The sequence below is a fragment of the Cherax quadricarinatus genome, chromosome 34 (assembly GCF_038502225.1).
Source record: "Cherax quadricarinatus isolate ZL_2023a chromosome 34, ASM3850222v1, whole genome shotgun sequence".
Lineage (NCBI taxonomy): Eukaryota > Metazoa > Arthropoda > Malacostraca > Decapoda > Parastacidae > Cherax > Cherax quadricarinatus.
The window spans coordinates 20,849,385-20,872,423 of NC_091325.1; the positions used below are offsets into that span (position 1 = coordinate 20,849,385).

Consider the following 23,039-nt stretch of genomic DNA (forward strand, 5'->3'; position numbering starts at 1 on the left):
AGTTGCAGGCATTTTTTTAATTAAATCCTGATGCAACTTCCTAGCCTTTTTGCTTATGATCGCTTGAGAGATGCTATCTCCTGCTAGCTGTTTTTCATTTATCCACACCAATAAGAGTCTCTCAACATCTTCCATCACTTGCGATCTTTGTTTCGAAAACACAGTTAAACCTTTGGCAAGAACAGCTTCCTTGATTGCCTTTCTGGTGCCCACAATAGTAGCGATGGTTGATTGGGGTTTCTTGTACAACCTGACCAGGTCGGCGATACGCACTCCACTTTCATACTTATCAATGATCTCTTTCTTCATTTCTATTGGAATTCTCACCCTTATTGGTGTAGGGTTGGCACTAGAAGCTTTCTTGGGGCCCATGGTCACTTATTTTCCAGAAACAGCACCGAAAACACTGTAATAATACGAAATATTCCGATTGTATGCTTGGATGTTACCGCGGAGGCTGGCTGGTAAACAATGGCACGGGCGGCACATGTGAGGCTGGCTGAGGGCACACATTGGACGCGTCTCGGACGAAAATCGGTGAGCGGGTTTTTAAGCGGTATGCGAGGCAAAATTTTTGCGATTAAAGCAAGCGGTATGCGGATTAATCGTTATGTGGTGCCATCGGTATGCGGGGGTCCACTGTACATGTACGTGAAGTAAATTATTATTATTATTATTATTATTATTATTGTTATTTTCTCATTTGTTTGTTGGGTTATCTTATTGAAACTTGGGCAATGTATGATGGAAACTTACTTCTTAATTTTTTTTTTATTATCACACTGGCCGATTCCCACCAAGGCAGGGTGGCCCGAAAAAGAAAAACTTTCACCATCATTCACTCCATCACTGTCTTGCCAGAAGGGTGCTTTACACTACAGTTTTTAAACTGCAGCATTAACACTCCTCCTTCAGAGTGCAGGCACTGTACTTCCCATCTCCAGGACTCGAGTCCGGCCTGCCGGTTTCCCTGAATCCCTTCATAAATGTTACTTTGCTCACACTCCAACAGCATGTCAAGTATTAAAAACCATTTGTCTCCATTCACTCCTATAAAACACGCTCACGCATGCCTGCTGGAAGTCCAAGCCCCTTGCACACAAAACCTCCTTTACCCCGTCCCTCCAACCTTTCCTAGGCCGACCCCTACCCCGCCTTCCTTCCACTACAGACTGATACACTCTTGAAGTCATTCTGTTCCGCTCCATTCTCTCTACATGTCCGAACCACCTCAACCACCCTTCCTCAGCCCTCTGGACAACAGTTTTGGCAATCCCGCACCTCCTCCTAACTTCCAAACTACGAATTCTCTGCATTTATATTCACACCACACATTGCCCTCAGACATGACATCTCCACTGCCTCCAGCCTTCTCCTCACTGCAACATTCATCACCCATGCTTCACACCCATATAAGAGCTTTGGTAAAACTATACTCTCATACATTCCCCTCTTTGCCTCCAAGGACAAAGTTCTTTGTCTCCACAGACTCCTAAGTGCACCGCTCACCCTTTTCCCCTCATCAATTCTATGATTCACCTCATCTTTCATAGACCCATCCGCTGACACGTCCACTCCCAAATACAGTGGACCCTCAACCAGCGATGGCATCGATTAACGATAAATCTGACTAGCGATACATTTTAACGCAAAAATTTTGCCTCGACTAGCGCTTAAAAACCCGACCAGCGCTATTCGTTCTGTACCATACGCGTCCACTTTGGCCTGAGCGCGCCTCACTTATCCCTTGGGTGCCAGTGTTTACAAGCCAGCCAGCCACTGCGGTCGCTTCCAAACATACAACTGGAACATTTCATATTATCACAGCCTTTGTAGTGATTGCACCTGCAAAATAAGTCACCATGGGCCCCAAGAAAGCTTCTAGTGCCAACCCTACAGCAAAAAGGGTGAGAATTACTATGGAGATGAAGAAAGAGATCATTGCTAAGTATGAAAGTGGAGTGCGTGTCTCTGAGCTGGTCAGGTTGTATAATAAACCCCAATCAACCATCGCTACTATTGTGGGCAAGAAAACGACAATAAAGGAAGCTGTTCTTGCCAAAGGTGCAAGTATGTTTTCGAAACTGAGATCGCAAGTGATAGAAGATGTTGAGAGACTGTTATTGGTGTGGATAAACGAGAAACAGATAGCAGGAGACAGCATCTCTCAAGCGATCATATGTGAAAAGGCTAGGAAGTTGCATGACAATTTAATTACAAAAATGCCAGCAACTAGTGATGTGAGTGAATTTAAGGCCAGCAAAGGTTGGTTTGAGAGATTTAAGAAGCGTAGTGGCATTCATAGTGTGATAAGGCATGGTGAGGCTGCCAGTTCGGACCACAAATCGGCTGAAAAATATGTGCAGGACTTCAAGGAGTACATAGACAGTGAAGGACTGAAACCTGAACAAGTGTTTAATTGTGATGAAACAGGCCTGTTTTGGAAGAAAATGCCAAGCAGGACGTACATGACTCAGGAGGAAAAGGCACTCCCAGGACATAAGCCTATGAAAGACAGGCTTACTCTGTTGATGTGTGCCAATGCTAGTGGTGATTGCAAAGTGAATCCTTTATTGGTGTATCACTCGGAAACTCCCAGAGTGTTCAGGAAAAACAATGTCCTCAAGGCTAATTTGTGTGTGCTGTGGAGGGCAAATAGTAAGGCATGGGTCACTAGGGACTTTTTCTATGACTGGTTACACCATGCATTTGCCCCCCACTGTGAAAAATTACCTAATTGAAAAGAAATTAGACCTTAAGTGCCCCTGGTATTAGACAATGCTCCTGGTCATCCTTCAGACTTGGCAGAGCGACTTTCTAGGGACATGAGCTTCATTAAGGTGAAGTTTTTGCCTCCTAATACCACTCCTCTCCTGCAGCCCATGGACCAGCAGGTTATTTCCAACTTCAAGAAACTGTACACAAAAGCTATGTTTGAAAGGTGCTTTGTAGTAACCTCAGAAACTCAACTGACTCTAAGAGAGTTTTGGAAAGATCATTTTACCATCCTCAATTGTGTAAACATTATAGGTAAGGCTTGGGAGGAAGTGACTAAGAGGACATTGAACTCTGCTTGGAAAAAACTGTGGCCAGAATGTGTAGACAAAAGGGATTTTGAAGGGTTTGAGGCTAACCCTGAGAATCCTATGCCAGTTGAGAAATCCATTGTGGCATTGGGGAAGTCCTTGGGGTTGGAGGTTAGTGGGGAGGATGTGGAAGAGTTGGTGGTGGAGGACAGTGAAGAACTAACCACTGATGAGCTGCTAGATCATCTTGAACAGCAAGAGGGCAGACCTGAGGAAACTGCTTCGGAGGAGGGGAGAGAGAAATTGAAGAAGTTGCCTACTTCTAAGATAAAGGAAATGTGTGCAAAGTGGCTTGAAGTGCAAACCTTTTTTGATGAAGATCACCCTGACACAGCTACTGCAAGCCGTGTTGGCAACCTGTACACTGACAATGTTGTGAACCACTTTAGGAAAGTCATAAAGGAACGAGAGGTACAGGTATCTATGGACAGATATGTTGTGCGACAGAAGTCCAGTGACTCTGAAGCTGGTCCTAGTGGCATTAAAAGAACAAGGGAAGTAACCCCAGAAAAAGACTTGCTGCCTCAAGTGCTAATGGAAGGGGATTCCCCTTCTAAACACTAAGAAGATCAACGCTCTCCCCTCCTCCCATCCCATCAATCATCACCAGATCTTCAATAAAGGTAAGTTTCATGTAACTGTGCATGTAATCTTCAGTTTGTGTGTATTAAAATTAATATTTCATGTGGTAAAATTTTTTTTTTTTTCAATACTTTTGGGTGTCTTGCACGGATTAATTTGATTTCCATTATTTCTTATGGGGAAAATTAACTTGACTAACGATAATTTTGACTAACGATGAGCTCTCAGGAACGGATTAATATCGCTGGTTGAGGGTCCACTGTATCTCAATACATTCACCTCCTCCATACTCTCTCCCTCCAATCTAATATCCAATCTTTCATCACCTAATCTTTTTGTTATCCTCATAACCTTACTCTTTCCTGTATTCACTTTTAATTTTATTCTTTTACATACCCTGCCAAATTCTTCCACCAACCTCTGCAACTTCTCTTCAGAATCTCCCAAGAGCACAGTATCACCAGCAAAGAGCAACTGTGACAACTCCCACTTTATGTGTGATTCTTTATCTTTTAACTCTACGCCTCTTGCCAAGACCCTTGTATTTACTTCTCTTACAAGCCCATCTATAAATATATTAAACAATCACGGTGACATCACACATCCTTGTCTAAGGCCTACTTTTACTGGGAAATAATCTCCCTCTTTCCTACACACTCTAACTTGAGCCTCACTATCCTCGTAAAAACTCTTCACTGTTTTCAGTAACCTACCTCCTATACCATACACCTGCAACATCTGCCACATTGCCCTCCTAACCACCCTGTCATACACCTTTTCCAAATCCATAAATGCCACAAAAACCTCTTTCGCCTTATCTAAATACTGTTCACTTACATGTTTCACTGTAAACACCTGGTCCACACACCCCCTACCTTTCCTAAAGCCTCCTTGTTCATCTGCTATCCTATTCTCCGTCTTACTCTTAATTCTTTCAATAATAACTCTACCATACACTTTACCAGGTATACTCAACAGACTTATCCCCCTATAATTTTTGCACTCTCTTTTGTCCCCTTTGCCTTTATACAAAGGAACTATGCATGCTCTCTGCCAATCCTTATATACTTTACCCTCTTCCATACATTTATTAAATAATAGCACCAACCACTCCAAAACTATATCCCCACCTGCTTTTAACATTTCTATCTTTATCCCATCAATCCCAGCTGCCTTACCCCCTTTCATTTTACCTACTGCCTCACGAACTTCCCCCACACTCACAACTGGCTCTTCCTCACTCCTACAAGATGTTATTCCTCCTTGCCCTATACATGAAATCACAGCTTCCCTATGTTCATCAACATTTAACAGTTCCTCAAAATATTCCCTCCATCTTCCCAATACCTTTAACTCTCCATTTAATAACTCTCCACTCCTATTTTTAACTGGCAAATCCATTTGTTCTCTAGGCTTCCTTAACTTGTTAATTTCACTCCAAAACTTTTTCTTATTTTCAACAAAATTTGTTGATAACATCTCACCCACTCTCTCATTTGATCTCGTTTTACATTGCTTCACCACTCTCTTAACCTCTCTTTTTCTCCATATACTCTTCCCTCCTTGCATCACTTCTACTTTGTAAAAACTTCTCATATGCTGACTTTTTCTCCCTTACTGCTCTCTTTACATCATCATTCCACCAATCGCTCCTCTTCCCTCCTGCACCCACTTTCCTGTAACCACAAACTTCTGCTGAATACTCTAACACTACATTTTTAAACATTCCCCATACCTCTTCGACCCCATTGCCTGTGCTCTCATTAGCCCATAAGATAAGAGATAAGATTTTGTTCGGATTTTTAACCCCGGAGGGTTAGCCACCCAGGATAACCCAAGAGAGTCAGTGCGTCATCGAGGACTGTCTAACTTATTTCCATTGGGGTCCTTAATCTTGTCCCCCAGGATGCGACCCACACCAGTCGACTAACACCCAGGTACCTATTTGCTGCTAGGTGAACAGGACCACAGGTGTAAGGAAACGTGTCGAAATGTTTCCATCCGCCGGGAATTGAACCCGGGCCCTCCGTGTGTGAAGCGGGAGCTTTAGCCACCAGGCCACCGGGCCTGGTAGCTGTTTATATCTTACCCTAACTGCCTCCTCTTTTAGTTTATAAACCTTCACCTCTCTCTTCCCTGATGCTTCTATTCTCCTTGTATCCCATCTACCTTTTGCTCTCAGTGTAGCTACAACTAAAAAGTGATCTGATATATCTGTGGCCCCTCTATAAACATGTACATCCTGAAGTCTACTCAACAGTCTTTTATCTACCAATACATAATCCAACAAACTACTGTCATTTTGCCCTACATCATATCTTGTATACTTATTTATCCTCTTTTTCTTAAAATATGTATTACCTATAACTAAACCCCTTTCTTTACAAAGTTCAATCATAGGGCTCCCATTATCATTTACACCTGGCACCCCAAACTTACCTACTACACCCGTTCTAAAAGTTTCTCCTACTTTAGCATTCAGGTCCCCTACCACAATTACTCTCTCACTTGGATCAAAGGTTCCTATACATTCACTTAACATCTCCCAAAATCTCTCACTCTCCTCTACATTCCTCTCTTCTCCAGGTGCATACACTGACACTGCCAGTGATCCTACAAGGAAGCAGTAAACACTCAATTTAATAGACTGATAAAGAAAAGTGGTTGGCCAGTAATGGCAACTGTGATGGATTGACAAGATTGCTTAGCCATTATCATGAGGTGAATCATAGAATTGATGAGGGGAAAAGGGTGAGCGGTGCACTTAGGAGTCTGTGGAGACAAAGAGGGGAATGTATGAGAGTATAGTTTTACCAACGCTCTTATATGGGTGTGAAGCATGGGTGATGAATGTTGCAGCAAGGAGAAGGCTGGAGGCAGTGGAGATGTCATGTCTGAGGGCAATGTGTGGTGTGAATATAAATGCAAAGAATTTGTAGTTTGGAAGTTAGGAGGAGGTGCGGGATTGCCAAAACTGTTGTCCAGAGGGCTGAGGAAGGGTTGTTGATGTGGTTTGGACATGTAGAGAGAATGGAGAAAAACAGAATGACTTCAAGAGTCTATCAGTCTGTAGTGGAAGGCAGGGTAGAGGTCGACCTAGGAAAGGTTGGAGGGAGGGGGTAAAGGAGGTTTTGTGTGCGAGGGGCTTGGACTTCCAGAGGGCATGCGTGAGCGTGTTTGATAGGAGTGAATGGAGACAAATGGTTTTTAATACTTGACGTACTGTTGGAGTGTGAGCAAAGTAACATTTATGAAGGGATTCAGGGAAACCGGCAGGCCGGACTTGAGTCCTGGAGATGGGAAGTAGAGTGCCTGCACTCTGAAGGAGGGGTGTTTATGTTGCGGTTTAAAAACTGTAGTGTAAAGCACCCTTCTGGCAAGACAGTGATGGAGTGAATGATGGTGAAAGTTTTTCCTTTTTGGGCCACCCTGCCTTGGTGGGAATCGGCCAGTGTGCTAATAATAATAATAATAATAAATAATACATTGTCTTGAAGTGACGCATGGCCTTTTTTTTGTTTTTCTTAACTTTTTCTGCAGAGTTGTTGATGATGTAAGGGACCATGAATACTAGCTTGACCATTTTCAGTTGATTTTCAGCTTGGAACAATGAAGAGTGCCGCATACAGTGGGAAGAGAGTGAAAAGTACCAAGGAGAACGGCTGACTTTTGATGGAGTCCCGTTCATTGTTCTGGGTACCAAACATCTGGGCTGTCAATATGGTGTACGAAATCCAGGCAAGAATGGCAAATATTTGGAATGGAAAAAGGTTAGCAAAGTATGTTTTATAATAATTTTTGCATAATGTATTTACACCAGGTGTACCAGGTGTAAATGATAATGGGAGCCCTTTGATTGAACTTTGTATAGAAAGAGGTTTAGTTATAGGTAATACATATTTTAAGAAAAAGAGGATAAATAAGTATACAAGATATGATGTAGGGCGAAATGACAGTAGTTTGTTGGATTATGTATTGGTAGATAAAAGACTGTTGAGTAGACTTCAGGATGTACATGTTTATAGAGGGGTCACAGATATATCAGATCACTTTCTAGTTGTAGCTACACTGAGAGTAAAAGGTAGATGGGATACAAGGAGAACAGAAGCATCAGGGAAGAGAGAGGTGAAGGTTTATAAACTAAAAGAGGAGGCAGTTAGGGTAAGATATAAACAGCTATTGGAGGATAGATGGGCTAATGAGAGCATAGGCAATGGGGTCGAAGAGGTACGGGGTAGGTTTAAAAATGTAGTGTTAGAGTGTTCAGCAGAAGTTTGTGGTTACAGGAAAGTGGGTGCGGGAGGGAAGAGGAGCGATTGGTGGAATGATGATGTAAAGAGAGTAGTAAGGGAGAAAAAGTTAGCATATGAGAAGTTTTTACAAAGTAGAAGTGATGCAAGGAGGGAAGAGTATATGGAGAAAAAGAGAGAGGTTAAGAGAGTGGTGAAGCAATGTAAAAAGAGAGCAAATGAGAGAGTGGGTGAGATGTTATCAACAAATTTTGTTGAAAATAAGAAAAAGTTTTGGAGTGAGATTAACAAGTTAAGAAAGCCTAGAGAACAAATGGATTTGTCAGTTAAAAATAGGAGAGGAGAGTTATTAAATGGAGAGTTAGAGGTATTGGGAAGATGGAGGGAATATTTTGAGGAATTGTTAAATGTTGATGAAGATAGGGAAGCTGTGATTTCGTGTATAGGACAAGGAGGAATAACATCTTGTAGGAGTGAGGAAGAGCCAGTTGTGAGTGTGGGGGAAGTTCGTGAGGCAGTAGGTAAAATGAAAGGGGGTAAGGCAGCCGGGATTGATGGGATAAAGATAGAAATGTTAAAAGCAGGTGGGGATATAGTTTTGGAGTGGTTGGTGCAATTATTTAATAAATGTATGGAAGAGGGTAAGGTACCTAGGGATTGGCAGAGAGCATGCATAGTTCCTTTGTATAAAGGCAAAGGGGATAAAAGAGAGTGCAAAAATTATAGGGGGATAAGTCTGTTGAGTATACCTGGCAAAGTGTATGGTAGAGTTATTATTGAAAGAATTAAGAGTAAGACGGAGAATAGGATAGCAGATGAACAAGGAGGCTTTAGGAAAGGTAGGGGGGTGTGTGGACCAGGTGATTACAGTGAAACATATAAGTGAACAGTATTTAGATAAGGCTAAAGAGGTCATTGTGGCATTTATGGATTTGGAAAAGGCGTATGACAGGGTGGATAGGGGGGCAATGTGGCAGATGTTGCAGGTGTATGGTGTAGGAGGTAGGTTACTGAAAGCAGTGAAGAGTTTTTACGAGGATAGTGAGGCTCAAGTTAGGGTATGTAGGAAAGAGGGAAATTATTTCCCAGTAAAAGTAGGCCTTAGACAAGGATGTGTGATATCACCGTGGTTGTTTAATATATTTATAGATGGGGTTGTAAGAGAAGTAAATGCGAGGGTCTTGGCAAGAGGCGTGGAGTTAAAAGATAAAGAATCACACATAAAGTGGAAGTTGTCACAGTTGCTCTTTGCTGATGACACTGTGCTCTTGGGAGATTCTGAAGAGAAGTTGCAGAGATTGGTGGATGAATTTGGTAGGGTGTGCAAAAGAAGAAAATTGAAAGTGAATACAGGAAAGAGTAAGGTTATGAGGATAACAAAAAGATTAGGTGATGAAAGATTGGATATCAGATTGGAGGGAGAGAGTATGGAGGAGGTGAATGTATTCAGATATTTGGGAGTGGACGTGTCAGTGGATGGGTCTATGAAAGATGAGGTGAATCATAGAATTGATGAGGGGAAAAGGGTGAGTGGTGCACTTAGGAGTCTGTGGAGACAAAGAACTTTGTCCTTGGAGGCAAAGAGGGGAATGTATGAGAGTATAGTTTTACCAACGCTCTTATATGGGTGTGAAGCATGGGTGATGAATGTTGCAGCGAGGAGAAGGCTGGAGGCAGTGGAGATGTTATGTCTGAGAGCAATGTGTGGTGTGAATATAATGCAGAGAATTCGTAGTTTGGAAGTTAGGAGGAGGTGCGGGATTACCAAAACTGTTGTCCAGAGGGCTGAGGAAGGGTTGTTGAGGTGGTTCGGACATGTGGAGAGAATGGAGCGAAAGAGAATAACTTCAAGAGTGTATCAGTCTGTAGTGGAAGGAAGGCGGGGTAGGGGTCGTCCTAGGAGAGGTTGGAGGGAGGGGGTAAAGGAGGTTTTGTGTGCGAGGGGCTTGGACTTCCAGCAGGCATGCGTGAGCGTGTTTGATAGGAGTGAATGGAGACAAATGGTTTTTAATACTTGACGTGCTGTTGGAGTGTGAGCAAAGTAACATTTATGAAGGGGTTCAGGGAAACCGGCAGGCCGGACTTGAGTCCTGGAGATGGGAAGTACAGTGCCTGCACTCTGAAGGAGGGGTGTTAATATTGCAGTTTAAAAACTGTAGTGTAAAGCACCCTTCTGGCAAGACAGTGATGGAGTGAATGATGGTGAAAGTTTTTCTTTTTCGGGCCACCCTGCCTTGGTGGGAATCGGCCAGTGTGATAAAAAAAAAAAAAGTAGTGATTTTTACATTAGGATATGGTACAGTTGAAGAGGATGTTAATATGGCTAACCTAACCTCACCTAAAGTAACCTAACCTAACTTTAGCGTTAGATAAAAAAAAAGATAGAGTTTGGGCACCATCTTTTCTAGGAAATGAAAATGAAATTCAAAATTTTATAAGTGATCTTAATTTTTTTTAATGCTGGTTGTCTCCCACCAAGATAAGGTGACCTGGAAAAAAAGAAATGCTTTCACGATCACTCTCTCCATTGCTGCCTTGCCAGAGTTGCACCGATACTACAGTTCAGATGCACCTCCAAACTGCAATATTCCTACACCTCCCTCAAAGTGCAGGCACTGCTTTCCACCTCCAGGACTCAAAGTCTGGCTAACTTGTTTCCCTGAATCTGTTCATAACAGTCATCTTGCTCACACTCCAACAGCACATCAAGGGATATAGATCAGTTGCCTCTATTCAGTCCTATCTAACATGCTCACACATGCCTGTTGGATATTCAAGTATCTTGCATGCAGAACCTTTACCCCCTCCAACCTTTCCTAGGATGACCCCTACCTCGCCTTCCCTCCACTGAAGATTTATACCCTCGAAGTCATCCTATTTTGCTCCATTCTCTGTAAATGTCCAAGCCACCTCAATAACCCCTCCTCAGCCCCCTGAATAATACTTTTAGTAACATCGCACCCCCCTCCTAATCTGCAGACTACGAATTGTCTGCATAATTTTCACACCATACATTTCCCTCAGATTTATCTCCCCTGTCTCCAGCCTCCTCTTCACTACAACAGTTACAACCCATGCTTCACACTCATACAAGTGTGTTGGTATCCTACACTCTGAAAATTTCCCTTTTTTCCTCCATGAATAACATTCTTTATCTCCACAGATGCCTTGATATACATAAGAACATAAGAAAGGAAGAACACTGCAGTAGGCCTGTTGGCCCATATTGGGCAGGTCATTCACAAATCAAAACCACTAACAGAATATTTGTCCAACTCACTTTAGTTCTACCCTAACAATAAGCTCTGATATATCCACTAACTCATGTGCAAGTCCCACTCAAATCCAACCCCTCTCACTCATGTATTGATCCAACCTAAATTTGAAACTACCCAAGGTTTCAGCTTCGATAACCCTATTAGGCAGACCATTCCACTCAACTAACTACCCTATTACCAAACCAGTACTTTCCTATATCCTTTCGAAGTCTAAACTTGTCTAATTTGAATCCATTATTGCACATTCTCTCTTGGAGGGATATCGTCCACCTTTTTCCCTTCGTCAATTCAGTGGTTCACCTCTTCTTTCATAGACCCATCCACCAACAAGTCCTCCTAAATATCTGAACACTTTCACATTTTAAGGATTTTGTGTAATTATGGGCAATATTCTGTTATATCTTCATGGAGAAATGGAAAAGAATCCTTCCACTGTAATCCATGCATCATATGAAGCGACTAAAACGATGGGAGCAAGGGGCTAGTAATCCCTTCTCTTGTATAAAGTACTAAATTTAAAAATAAAAACCTTCATTTTTCTTCTTAGGTCACCCTTGTACATTTCTTCTGGTTATTAACCCACAGGAATGTGGTGGACAACTAAGCCCTTCCAGGAGAGGCAGCTGCCCTGCTATGGTTGTGCTGAAGGAGGTCATCAAATTGCCTGATTACAGAGTAAGCTTTCTTATTTTATATAGTATGTATATAATAGTATATAATATAGTATGTATATAATAGGTATCAGGTTGGTAGACAGCAACCACCCAGGGAGGTACTACCGTCCTGCCAAGTGAATGTAAAACAAAAGTCTGCAATTGTTTTACATGATGGTAGGATTGCTGGTGTTCTTTTTTTTTTTTTGTCTGTCTCATAAATATGTAAGATTACAGGTATGTCTTGCTACTTCTACTTACACTTAGGTCACACTACACATACATGTATACATTTATTTATACACACTCATCTGAGTTTTCTTTGATTTTATCTTAATAGTTCTTGGTCTTATTACTTTTCCTTTTATATCCATGGGGAAGTGGAATAAGAATCTTTCCTCCGTAAGCCATGCGTGTTGTAAAAGTCAACTAAAATGCCGGGAACAATGGGCTAGTAACCCCTTTTCCTGTAAAGATTACTAAAAAGAATAAGAAGAAGAAAATTGTCAAAGTGGGAAGTCTGAATGTGCGTGGATGTTGTGCAAATGATAAGAAAGAGATGATTGTGGATGTTATGAATGAGAAGAAGCTGGATGTCCTGGCTTTAAGTGAAACAAAGCTGAAGGGGGTGAGAGAGTTTCAGTGGAGAGGAATAAATGGGATTAGGTCAGGGGTTTCAAATAGAGTTAGAGCTAAAGGAGTAGCAATAATGTTGAAGGATAAGATATGGCAGGAAAAGAGGGACTATAAATGTATTAATTCAAGGATTATGTGGAGTAAAATAAAGGTTGGATGTGAAAAGTGGGCTATAGTAAGTGTATATGCCCCTGGAGAAGAGAGAAGTGTAGAGGAGAGAGAGAGATTTTGGGAAATGTTGAGTGAATGCGTGGGGAGTTTTGAACCTAGTGTGAGAGTACTTGTGGTTGGGGATTTCAATGCTAAAGTGGGTAAAAATGTTGTGGAGGGAGTAGTAGGTAAATTTGGGGTGCCAGGGGTAAATGTAAATGGGGAGCCTTTAATTGAGCTATGTGTAGAAAGAGATTTGGTAATAAGTAATACATATTTTATGAAAAAGAGGATAAATAAATATACAACGTATGATGTAGCATGTAATGAAAGTAGTTTGTTAGATTATGTATTGGTGAATAAAAGGTTAATGGGTAGGCTCCAGGATGTACATGTTTACAGAGGGGCAACTGATATATCGGATCATTATTTAGTTATAGCTACAGTTAGAGAAAGAGGTAGATGGGACAAGAGGAAGGTGGCAACAACAAGTAGGAGGGAAGTGAAAGTGTATAAACTAAGGGAGGAGGAAGTTCGGGTGATATATAAGCGACTATTGGCAGAAAGGTGGCCTAGTGCAAAGATGAGTAGTGGGGGGTTGAAGAGGGTTGGATGAGTTTTAAAAATGCAGTATTAGAATGTGGGGCAAAAGTTTGTGGTTATAGGAGGGTGGGGGCAGGAGGAAAGAGGAGTGATTGGTGGAATGATGAAGTAAAGGGTGTGATACAAGAGAAAAAGTTAGCTTATGAGAGGTTTTTACAAAGCAGAAGTGTTATAAGAAGAGCAGAGTATATGGAGAGTAAAAGAAAGGTGAAGAGAGTGGTGAGAGAGTGCAAAAGGAGAGCAGATGAAAGAGTGGGAGAGGCACTGTCAAGAAATTTTAATGAAAATAAGAAAAAAATTTTGGAGTGAGTTAAACAAGTTAAGAAAGCCCAGGGAAAGTATGGATTTGTCAGTTAACAACAGAGTAGGGGAGTTAGTAGGTGGGGAGAGGGAGGTATTAGATAGATGGCGAGAATATTTTGAGGAACTTTTAAATGTTGAGGAAGAAAGGGAGATGGTAATTTCATGCACTGGCCAGGGAGTTATACCATCTTTTAGGAGTGAAGAAGAGCAGAATGTAAGTGTGGGGGAGGTACGTGAGGCATTACGGAGAATGAAAGGGGGTAAAGCAGCTGGAACTGATGGGATCATGACAGAAATGTTAAAAGCTGGGGGGGATATAGTGTTGGAGTGGTTGGTCCTTTTGTTTAATAAATGTATGAAAGAGGGGAAGGTACCTAGGGATTGACAGAGAGCATGTATAGCCCCTTTATATAAAGGGAAGGGGGACAAAAGAGATTGTAAAAATTTTAGAGGAATAAGTTTATTGAGTATGACAGGAAAAGTGTACGGTAGGGTTATTATTGAAAGAATTAGAGGTAAGACAGAATGTAGGATTGCAGATGAGCAAGGAGGTTTCAGAGTGGGTAGGGGATGTGTAGATCACATGTTTACATTGAAGCATATATGTGAACAGTATTTAGATAAAGGTAGAGAAGTTTTTATTGCAATTATGGATTTAGAAAAGGCATATGATAGAGTGGATAGGGGAGCAATGTGGCAGATGTTGCAAGTATATGGAATAGGTGGTAAGTTACTAAATGCTGTAAAGAGTTTTTATGAGGATAGTAAGGCTCAGGTTAGGGTGTGTAGAAGAGAGGGAGACTACTTCCCGGTAAAAGTAGGTCTTAGACAGGGATGTGTAATGTCACCATGGTTGTTTAATATATTTATAGATGGGGTTGTAAAAGAAGGAAATGCTAGGGTGTTCGGGAGAGGGGTGGGATTAAATTATGGGAAATCAAATACAAAATGGGAATTGACACAGTTACTTTTTGCTGATGATACTGTGCTTATGGGAGATTCCAAAGAAAAATTGCAAAGGTTAGTGGATGAGTTTGGGAGTGTGTGTAAAGGTAGAAAGTTGAAAGTGAACATAGAAAAGAGTAAGGTGATGAGGGTATCAAATGATTTAGATAAAGAAAAATTGGATATCAAATTGGGGAGGAGGAGTATGGAAGAAGTGAATGTTTTCAGATACTTGGGAGTTGACGTGTCGGTGGATGGATTTATGAAGAATGAGGTTAATCATAGAATTGATGAAGAAAAAAAGGTGATTGGTTTGTTGAGGTATATGTGGAGTCAAAAAACTTTATCTATGGAGGCAGAGAAGGGAATGTATGAATGTATAGTAGTACCAACAATCTTATATGGGTGTGAAGCTTGGGCTTTGAATGCAGCAGTGAGTAGGCGGTTGGAGGCAGTGGAGATGTCCTGTCTAAGGGCAATGTGTGGTGTAAATATTATGCAGAAAATTCAGAGTGTGGAAATTAGGAGAAGGTGTGGAGTTAATAAAAGTATTAGTCAGAGGGCTGAAGAGGGGTTGTTGAGGTGGTTTGGTCATTTAGAGAGAATGGATCAAAGTAGAATGACATGGAGAGCATTTAAATCTGTAGGAGAAGGAAGGCAGGGTAGGGGTCATCCTTGAAAAGGTTGGAAGAGGTAAGGAAGGTTTTGTGGGCGAGGGGCTTGGACTTCTAGCAAGCGTGCATGAGCGTGTTCGATAGGAGTGAATGGAGACGAATGGTATTTGGGACCTGACGATCTGTTGGAGTGTGAGCAGGGTAATATTTAGCGAAGAGATTCAGGGAAACCGGTTATTTTTATATAGCCGGACTTGAGTCCTGGAAATGGGAAGTACAATGCCTGCACTCTAAAGGAGGGGTTCGGGATATTAGCAGTTTGGAGGGACATGTGTATCTTTATACGTATATGCTTCTAAACTGTTGTGTTCTGAGCACCTCTGCAAAAACAGTGATTATGTGTGAGTGAGGTGAAAGGGTTGAATGATGATGAAAGTATTTTCTTTTTGGGGATTTTCTTTCTTTTTGGGTCACCCTGCCTCGGTGGGAGACGGCCGACTTGTTGAAAAAAAAAAAATGTATATAATTAGCAATACATTTTTTTCATTTTACAAGGGTTTTCTAACATGATTTGTGTGTTAATATGTGAAACATAGGCAGAGTGTTAAATCTTAAATTTTTCTGTAGTAGGAATAGACCCATGAAAGTGTTTACCAGGCCTAAGTTTAAAAAATTGGCACTTTGTAGCTCTTCGGTATACTTGATGTCACTTCCCTCACCATCACTGTTGTACTTTACTATTATGTAATAATGTGAGCAGCTATTTCTGTTAAAAGAAAGTGCTTAGGCACTACACTTAGCCACCTTTACACATCTGAACCTTGAATCAATACATGTACCTCAAATCTACACCACTTTTTAAGTTTTCTAGTTCTTTTCTCCACCCATTGGGAGACTGAGCTTGAATCCAGTCTATCATAGAGAAGCTTGTTACAGAAGGTGATTAAAATGCCAGGAGTGAAGCAGTGGTTACTCCTGTATTTGTACTTAACCCTTTCAGGGTTGGTGCCGTACTAGTACGGCTTGCATGCCAGGGTTGGTTTACCTGGACTTTACCTGGAGAGAGTTCCGGGGGTCAACGCCCCTGCGGCCCGGTCTGTGACCAGGCCTCCTGGTGGATCAGAGCCTGATCAACCAGGCTGTTGCTGCTGGCTGCACGCAAACCAACGTACGAGCCACAGCCCGGCTGATCAGGAACTGACTTTAGGTGCTTGTCCAGTGCCAGCTGGAAGACTGCCAGGGGTCTGTTGGTAATCCCTCTTATGTGTGCTGGGAGGCAGTTGAACAGTCTCGGGCCCCTGACACTTATTGTATGGTCTCTTAACGTGCTAGTGACACCCCTGCTTTTCATTGGGGGGATGGTGCATCGTCTGCCAAGTCTTTTGCTTTCGTAGTGAGTGATTTTCGTGTGCAAGTTCGGTACTAGTCCCTCTAGGATTTTCCAGGTGTATATAATCATGTATCTCTCCCTCCTGCATTCCAGGGAATACAGGTTTAGGAACCTCAAGCGCTCCCAGTAATTGAGGTGTTTTATCTCCGTTATGCGCGCCGTGAAAGTTCTCTGTACATTTTCTAGGTCGGCAATTTCACCTGCCTTGAAAGGTGCTGTTCGTGTGCAGCAATATTCCAGCCTAGATAGAACAAGTGACCTGAAGAGTGTCATCATGGGCTTGGCCTCCCTAGTTTTGAAGGTTCTCATTATCCGTCCTGTCATTTTTCTAGCAGATGCGATTGATACAATGTTATGGTCCTTGAAGGTGAGATCCTCCGACATGATCACTCCCAGGTCTTTGACGTTGGTGTTTTGCTCTATTTTGTGGCCAGAATTTGTTTTGTACTCTGTTGAAGATTTAATTTCCTCATGTTTACCATATCTGAGTAATTGAAATTTCTCATCGTTGAACTTCATATTGTTTTCTGCAGCCCACTGAAAGATTTGGTTGATGTCCGCCTGGAGCCTTGCAGTGTCTGCAATGGAAGACACTGTCATGCAGATTCGGGTGTCATCTGCAAAGGAAGACACGGTGCTGTGGCTGACATCCTTGTCTATGTCGGATATGAGGATGAGGAACAAGATGGGAGCGAGTACTGTGCCTTGTGGAACAGAGCTTTTCACCGTAGCTGCCTCGGACTTTACTCTGTTGACGACTACTCTCTGTGTTCTGTTAGTGAGGAAATTATAGATCCATCGACCGACTTTTCCTGTTATTCCTTTAGCACGCATTTTGTGCGCTATTACGCCATGGCCACACTTGTCGAAGGCTTTTGCAAAGTCTGTATATATTACATCTGCATTCTTTTTGTCTTCTAGTGCATCTAGGACCTTGTCGTAGTGATCCAATAGTTAAGACAGACAGGAGCGACCTGTTCTAAACCCATGTTGCCCTGGGTTGTGTAACTGATGGGTTTCTAGATGGGTGGTGATCTTGCTTCTTAGGACCCTTTCAAAGATTTTTATGATATGGGATGTTAGTGCTATTGGTCTGTAGTTCTTTGCTGTTGCTTTACTGCCCCCTTTGTGGAGTGGGGCTATGTCTGTTGTTTTTAGTAACTGTGGGATGACCCCCGTGTCCATGCTCCCTCTCCATAGGATGGAAAAGGGTCATGATAGGGGCTTCTTGCAGTTCTTGATGAACACAGAGTTCCATGAGTCTGGCCCTGGGGCAGAGTGCATGGGCATTTCATTTATCGCCTGTTCGAAGTCATTTGGCGTCAGGATAACATCGGATAGGCTTGTGTTAATGAAATTTTGTGGCTCTCTCATAAAAAATTCATTTTGATCTTCGACTCTCAGTCTGGTTAGTGGCTTGCTAAAAACTGAGTCATATTGGGACTTGAGTAGCTCACTCATTTCCTTGCTGTCATCTGTGTAGGACCCATCTTGTTTAAGTAGGGGCCCAATACTGGACGTTGTTCTCGATTTTGATTTGGCATAGGAGAAGAAATACTCTGGGTTTCTTCCGATTTCATTTATGGCTTTTAGTTCTTCCCGCGATTCCTGACTCCTAAAGGATTCTTTTAGCTTAAGTTTGATGCTTGCTATTTCTCTGACCAGTGTCTCCCTACGCATTTCAGATATATTGACCTCTTTTAGCCGCTCTGTTATTCTTTTCCGTCGCCTGTAAAGGGAGCGCCTGTCTCTTTCTATTTTACATCTACTCCTCCTTTTTCTTAGAGGAATAAGCCTTGTGCATACATCGAGTGCCACCGAGTTAATCTGTTCTAGGCATAAGTTGGGGTCTGTGTTGCTTAGTATATCTTCCCAGCTTATATCGGTTAGGACTTGGTTTACTTGGTCCCACTTTATGTTTTTGTTATTGAAGTTGAATTTGGTGAATGCTCCCTCATGACTAGTCTCATTATGTCGGTCTGGGGCTCCACGCATACATGTCTGAACCTCAATTATGTTGTGATCTGAGTATATTGTTTTTGATATGGTGACATTTCTTATCAGATCATCATTGTTAGTGAAGATGAGGTCTAGTGTATTCTCCAGTCTAGTAGGCTCTATTATTTGCTGGTTTAAATTGAATTTTGTGCAGAGATTTAAAAGCTCGTGTGAGTGTGAGTTTTCATCAGAGCTGCCTCCTGGTGTTATTACTGCAACAATATTATTTGCTATATTCCTCCATTTTAGGTGCCTTAAGTTGAAATCCCCCAGGAGCAAGATGTTGGGTGCAGGAGCTGGAAGATTTTCCAGACAGTGGTCAATTTTTAACAGCTGTTCCTGGAATTGCTGGGATGTTGCATCCGGAGGCTTGTAGACTACCACAATGACTAGGTTTTGGTTCTCGACCTTTACTGCTAAAACTTCCACTACATCATTTGAGGCATTAAGCAGTTCTGTGCAAACAAGTGACTCTGCAATGTACAGGCCAACCCCCCCCCCCCCCCTTTTGCCTGTTCACTCTGTCACATCTGTATAGGTTGTAACCTGGGATCCATATTTCGTTGTCCAAGTGATCCTTTATGCGGGTCTCAGTGAAAGCCGCGAACATTGCCTTTGCCTCTGCAAGCAGTCCACGGATGAAAGGTATTTTGTTGTTTGTTGCTGGCTTTAGACCCTGTATATTTGCAAAGAAGAATGTTATCGGACTGGTGGTATTGTTGGTACTGGGGGGGGGGATTTTTTTTTCAGCATTAGTATCTGTATCTGTTGGTTTGGAGTGGAGGCCATCGACTGTGGTTCCACTCCAGGAATGACTGGATTTGGTGTACGATTTCTGCCATTTCCTGCCAGTTTTTTTTCCTTCCTGGCACTAAAAAACCTCTCCCTCTTGAGTGGCTGTGGCTACCCAGGTTTTCCCATGGCCTGGATGTTTTGTATCTTTTTGTCCCCTTTAGATGGTATGCCTGGCAATTTAAGTTATAGCACAGTCTTTCCTGTACTGAAGAGGTACACAGTTCAGGGTGAAAAAGCTTAAAGGAAGGGAGTTTGCATTTTCCTGTTGTCATATGGGCATGGCATTTTCTAGGGTGGTCATAGTTGCACGTCCCATCTGTTTTTCCAGATTTCCCATGCCAGCAGATACCAAGTGCATAGTATGGTGCCGTACTAGTACGCATAAATTCTAGTGCTTTCAAATCTAGCGAGAGAAAGCTGGTAGGCCTACATATGTTGTCAATGTGCACAATATAAAAAAAGTCCTGCAGCACACAGTGCATAGTAAGAAAAGAAAAAGTCCGACCGTGTTTTACTTTAAAACTGATTTTGCAGTGTATTTTCGTATGCTATTTATGGTTGTATTCTAGTTTTCCTGGTCTCATTTTATAGAATGGAAGACATATTACAGAAATTGAGATGATTTTGATTGGTTTCACAATGAAAAGTACCTTGAAATTGAGCTCAGAGTAGTAGAAATGTTCGTTTTTTGCCAAGTTCAAAAGTAAACAAATCATGCCATGTGTCCAATACACGTCAACTGGTGAGTTGACGTGTATTGGACACAAGTGCGCTGATATTATTTATACCATTTCTACACTAATGCAGTAGTCTGTATAACAGTAAATCTTCTATTTTTTTGCGAGAATAAAAATTCAAAGTGGAAAGCAAAAGAAATGTAAAAGAGGCCTGGGGACGTGACTAATGAACAGAATTTTTTTTATTTTAGTGCCAGGAATGTCTGTCTGGTTTATTATGGACCCTATTTGGAAATTGGCATCTTTTGAAATTTGTGTGAAATTGGCAAAATTGCCGATTTCTGACCACTTTATTGGATAGTTGAAATCGGTAAATGGGTGGTTTCTTGTATTCATTCGATAGAAAAAATGGAGTTCTAGCGAAATAGTTATGATTTTTGTCGACTGGTACATTGGAATTGGTGGATAATAGGGCTCAAATTGGATGAAATCGCCAATGCATAAACATCGTCGAGACTGCTAACTTTGCAAGAGCATAATTCTGTAAGTTTTCCATCAAATTTCATATTTTTGGTGTCATTATGACCGGGAAAAGACTATCATTTCATAAGTTTTTTTTTTTTTTTTTTGAAAAATTTCTGACCCTGAGAACAAGTTTAGGACAGGGCTTGCTGAGCCTGAAAGGGTTAATAGTCCAAAGGGCTGCATAAGTGAGTTTTTTTTTTTTGAATATCACATTATATTTTCTCAGTATTTATTATTTGATATTTTTTAATTATTTATTATTTGATATTTTTTAATTATTTATTATTTGATATGTCAGATTAATCATATTTGGTTAATGTATTTTTCTTCCTTTCAGATTGATAACAACACCAGTTATGAAAAAAAGAAGTGGTCCAAAATGATAAGGGATGATTTGTTAATGGGTAATGCTCGCCCCCAGCAGAGAATATATGTTGAACTTCCAAGCAGCAAAGCTCATGTTCACACAGTCTTGGTAAAGGTATAATACATTGTCTTGTAATTTTTTGCTAGAATGTCATAGCATGTCTAACAACATTCCTGCATGTTCTGCAGCTATAGAATTTAATGTTTATACGTGTTACAAAGTCTTTTATCATTTAACTTATTGAAATTTTTTTTTTAGCAAAATTGGATACATTAGCATGTGCACCTGTCTGACAGTTACATGTTAAGAACAGAGCTTGCTATGTTTCCCAGTCATATCATATCATACAAGGTGGATTTCAGTCTTAAAACTTGTCAGTTTGAACTGGAAGACCTCTCTCATAATAAGCAATAATCATTCCTGAAAATTGGTGCCCCAGTAAAAATTAGCATTGTGTGAAGTGAAGAACAGATATGAATTATTAGATTTTGTTTCAGACACTTGAAAATTTATAAATCAACTAAAAAAACCATACCACAGGTGGGGATTGAGCTCATGATGAGTGAGTTGTAAAACTCCAGGCCAGCGAGTTCAGTCCCCGTCCTTGGTATGGTTTGTTTGCAATCATGTCATTACAATTTCATGAGTCAGTTATTGAGCAACTGTTTTTCAATTTAATACTATGTAAAAATTACAACAGTTTAGCTTGCATTACATTTTGTTGGTCATACCTTGAGTATGTTAGGTAAGACACATATGCAACAGTTAGGTATCTTTATTATGAAACGTTTCGCCTACACAGTAGGCTTCTTCAGTCAAGTACAGAAAAGTTGATAGAAGCAGAAGATACTTGAAGACGATGTAATCAGTCCATCACCCTTAAAGTTTTGAGGTGGTCAGTCCCTCAGTCTGGAGAAGAGCATTGTTCCATAGTATGAAACAATATGAAACAATGAAACCTTGAGTATACTGGAAGTATCTGAAGATTGTGGGTAGGGTGCCTTTGAGCCTACTAGGGTGAGTAGGAGGTAGCATAGTTTATTAGTTGACATCTCCTTTGCAACTGCAAGGAGTTATTGCTGAATATCTAAAATGCCATAACAGCCTCAGGACATTTCCCAGGAGTGTTCATACTGCGCTTGTACTTCTGCTGGAGGTATGGAACTAGGTTGATGCTAGTAGTCACCATAAATAGCTTATTTGTTTGGTTTGGCAGGGCCTTAACGAGAGCTAAGAACTTAGCTCTTATTTGCAGTAAAAGTTGAGGCTCCCTCATGTATTAGTATGTTGTGGATGGAACTATTTATGCATGCTCTGCAAAAAGCTTGAAGCCCCATTTGTCTGATTTGATTCTGATGTATTGCTCAATGTTACCATTATAGGCAACCATGACTTTATTGACTGTGCAGGGGTTCATGAAGCTTTCCTGGTCTGATTTTGAAGAACCTAACTGCAGCTCTCTTTTTGGGTGTTATTGAAGTGCAAGAGCCTTCAAATGAACTTAAGTCTCTTATCACTCATCATATCTGCAGTATGAGGAATCCTAGTCATCATGGCCCAGTAGTCATTGTTGAAAGTTGCCATTCCCATGAACATGAAGATGTCTAATTTTTTTTTTTTTTTTTATTTTTTGTGCATGCAGGTTTGTTTGTCAGGCAGTGTGGTACATAGTGACTACTTGAAAGAAGTACTCTGAAGGGGCTGTCACATTAGTTGTAGCCTCATGTACCAAGTGTGTGTTGATAAACCTTGCTATATCTACCTTGGTCCAGTAGGCCCACATTCACCTTCCCATATTCCTCAAATGCTTCAAGTAATGACTATCAATAAGGGAAAATAAATGGATGAACACCTAGGTAGTAGGTTGGTAAACAGCAACCGCCCAGGGAAGTACTACCGTCCTGCCAAGTGAGTGTAAAACGGAAACCTGTAATTGTTTTACATGATGGTAGGATTGCTGGTGTCTTTTTTCTGTCTCATAAACATGCAAGATTTCAGGTACGTTTTGCTACTTCTATTTACACTTAGGTCACACTACACATACAAGTACAAGCATATATATACACACCCCTCTGGGTTTTCTTCTATTTTCTTTCTAGTTCTTGTTCTTGTTTATTTCCTCTTATCTCCATGGAGAATTGGAACAGAATTCTTCCTCCTTAAGCCATGCGTGTTGTAAGAGGCGAC

At 41.3% G+C, this 23,039-nt stretch overlaps 1 protein-coding gene across 3 annotated transcripts in view; it reads left to right on the forward strand.

Moving 5' to 3' along the window:
• The window catches only part of LOC128693796 (uncharacterized), an 82,259-nt gene that overhangs the window by 13,166 nt on the left and 46,054 nt on the right, over positions 1 to 23,039 (forward strand). Inside the window, exons 2-4 of one of the 3 annotated variants that reach the window (XM_053783685.2) lie at positions 7,269 to 7,438; positions 11,782 to 11,871; positions 20,823 to 20,966. In XM_053783685.2, coding sequence (XP_053639660.2) covers positions 7,269 to 7,438; positions 11,782 to 11,871; positions 20,823 to 20,966 — 404 coding nt within the window. Of the gene's footprint in view, positions 1 to 7,257; positions 7,439 to 11,781; positions 11,872 to 20,822; positions 20,967 to 23,039 lie in introns of all 3 variants that reach the window. The other 2 variants (XM_053783688.2, XM_053783689.2) reach the window with 2 other exon arrangements.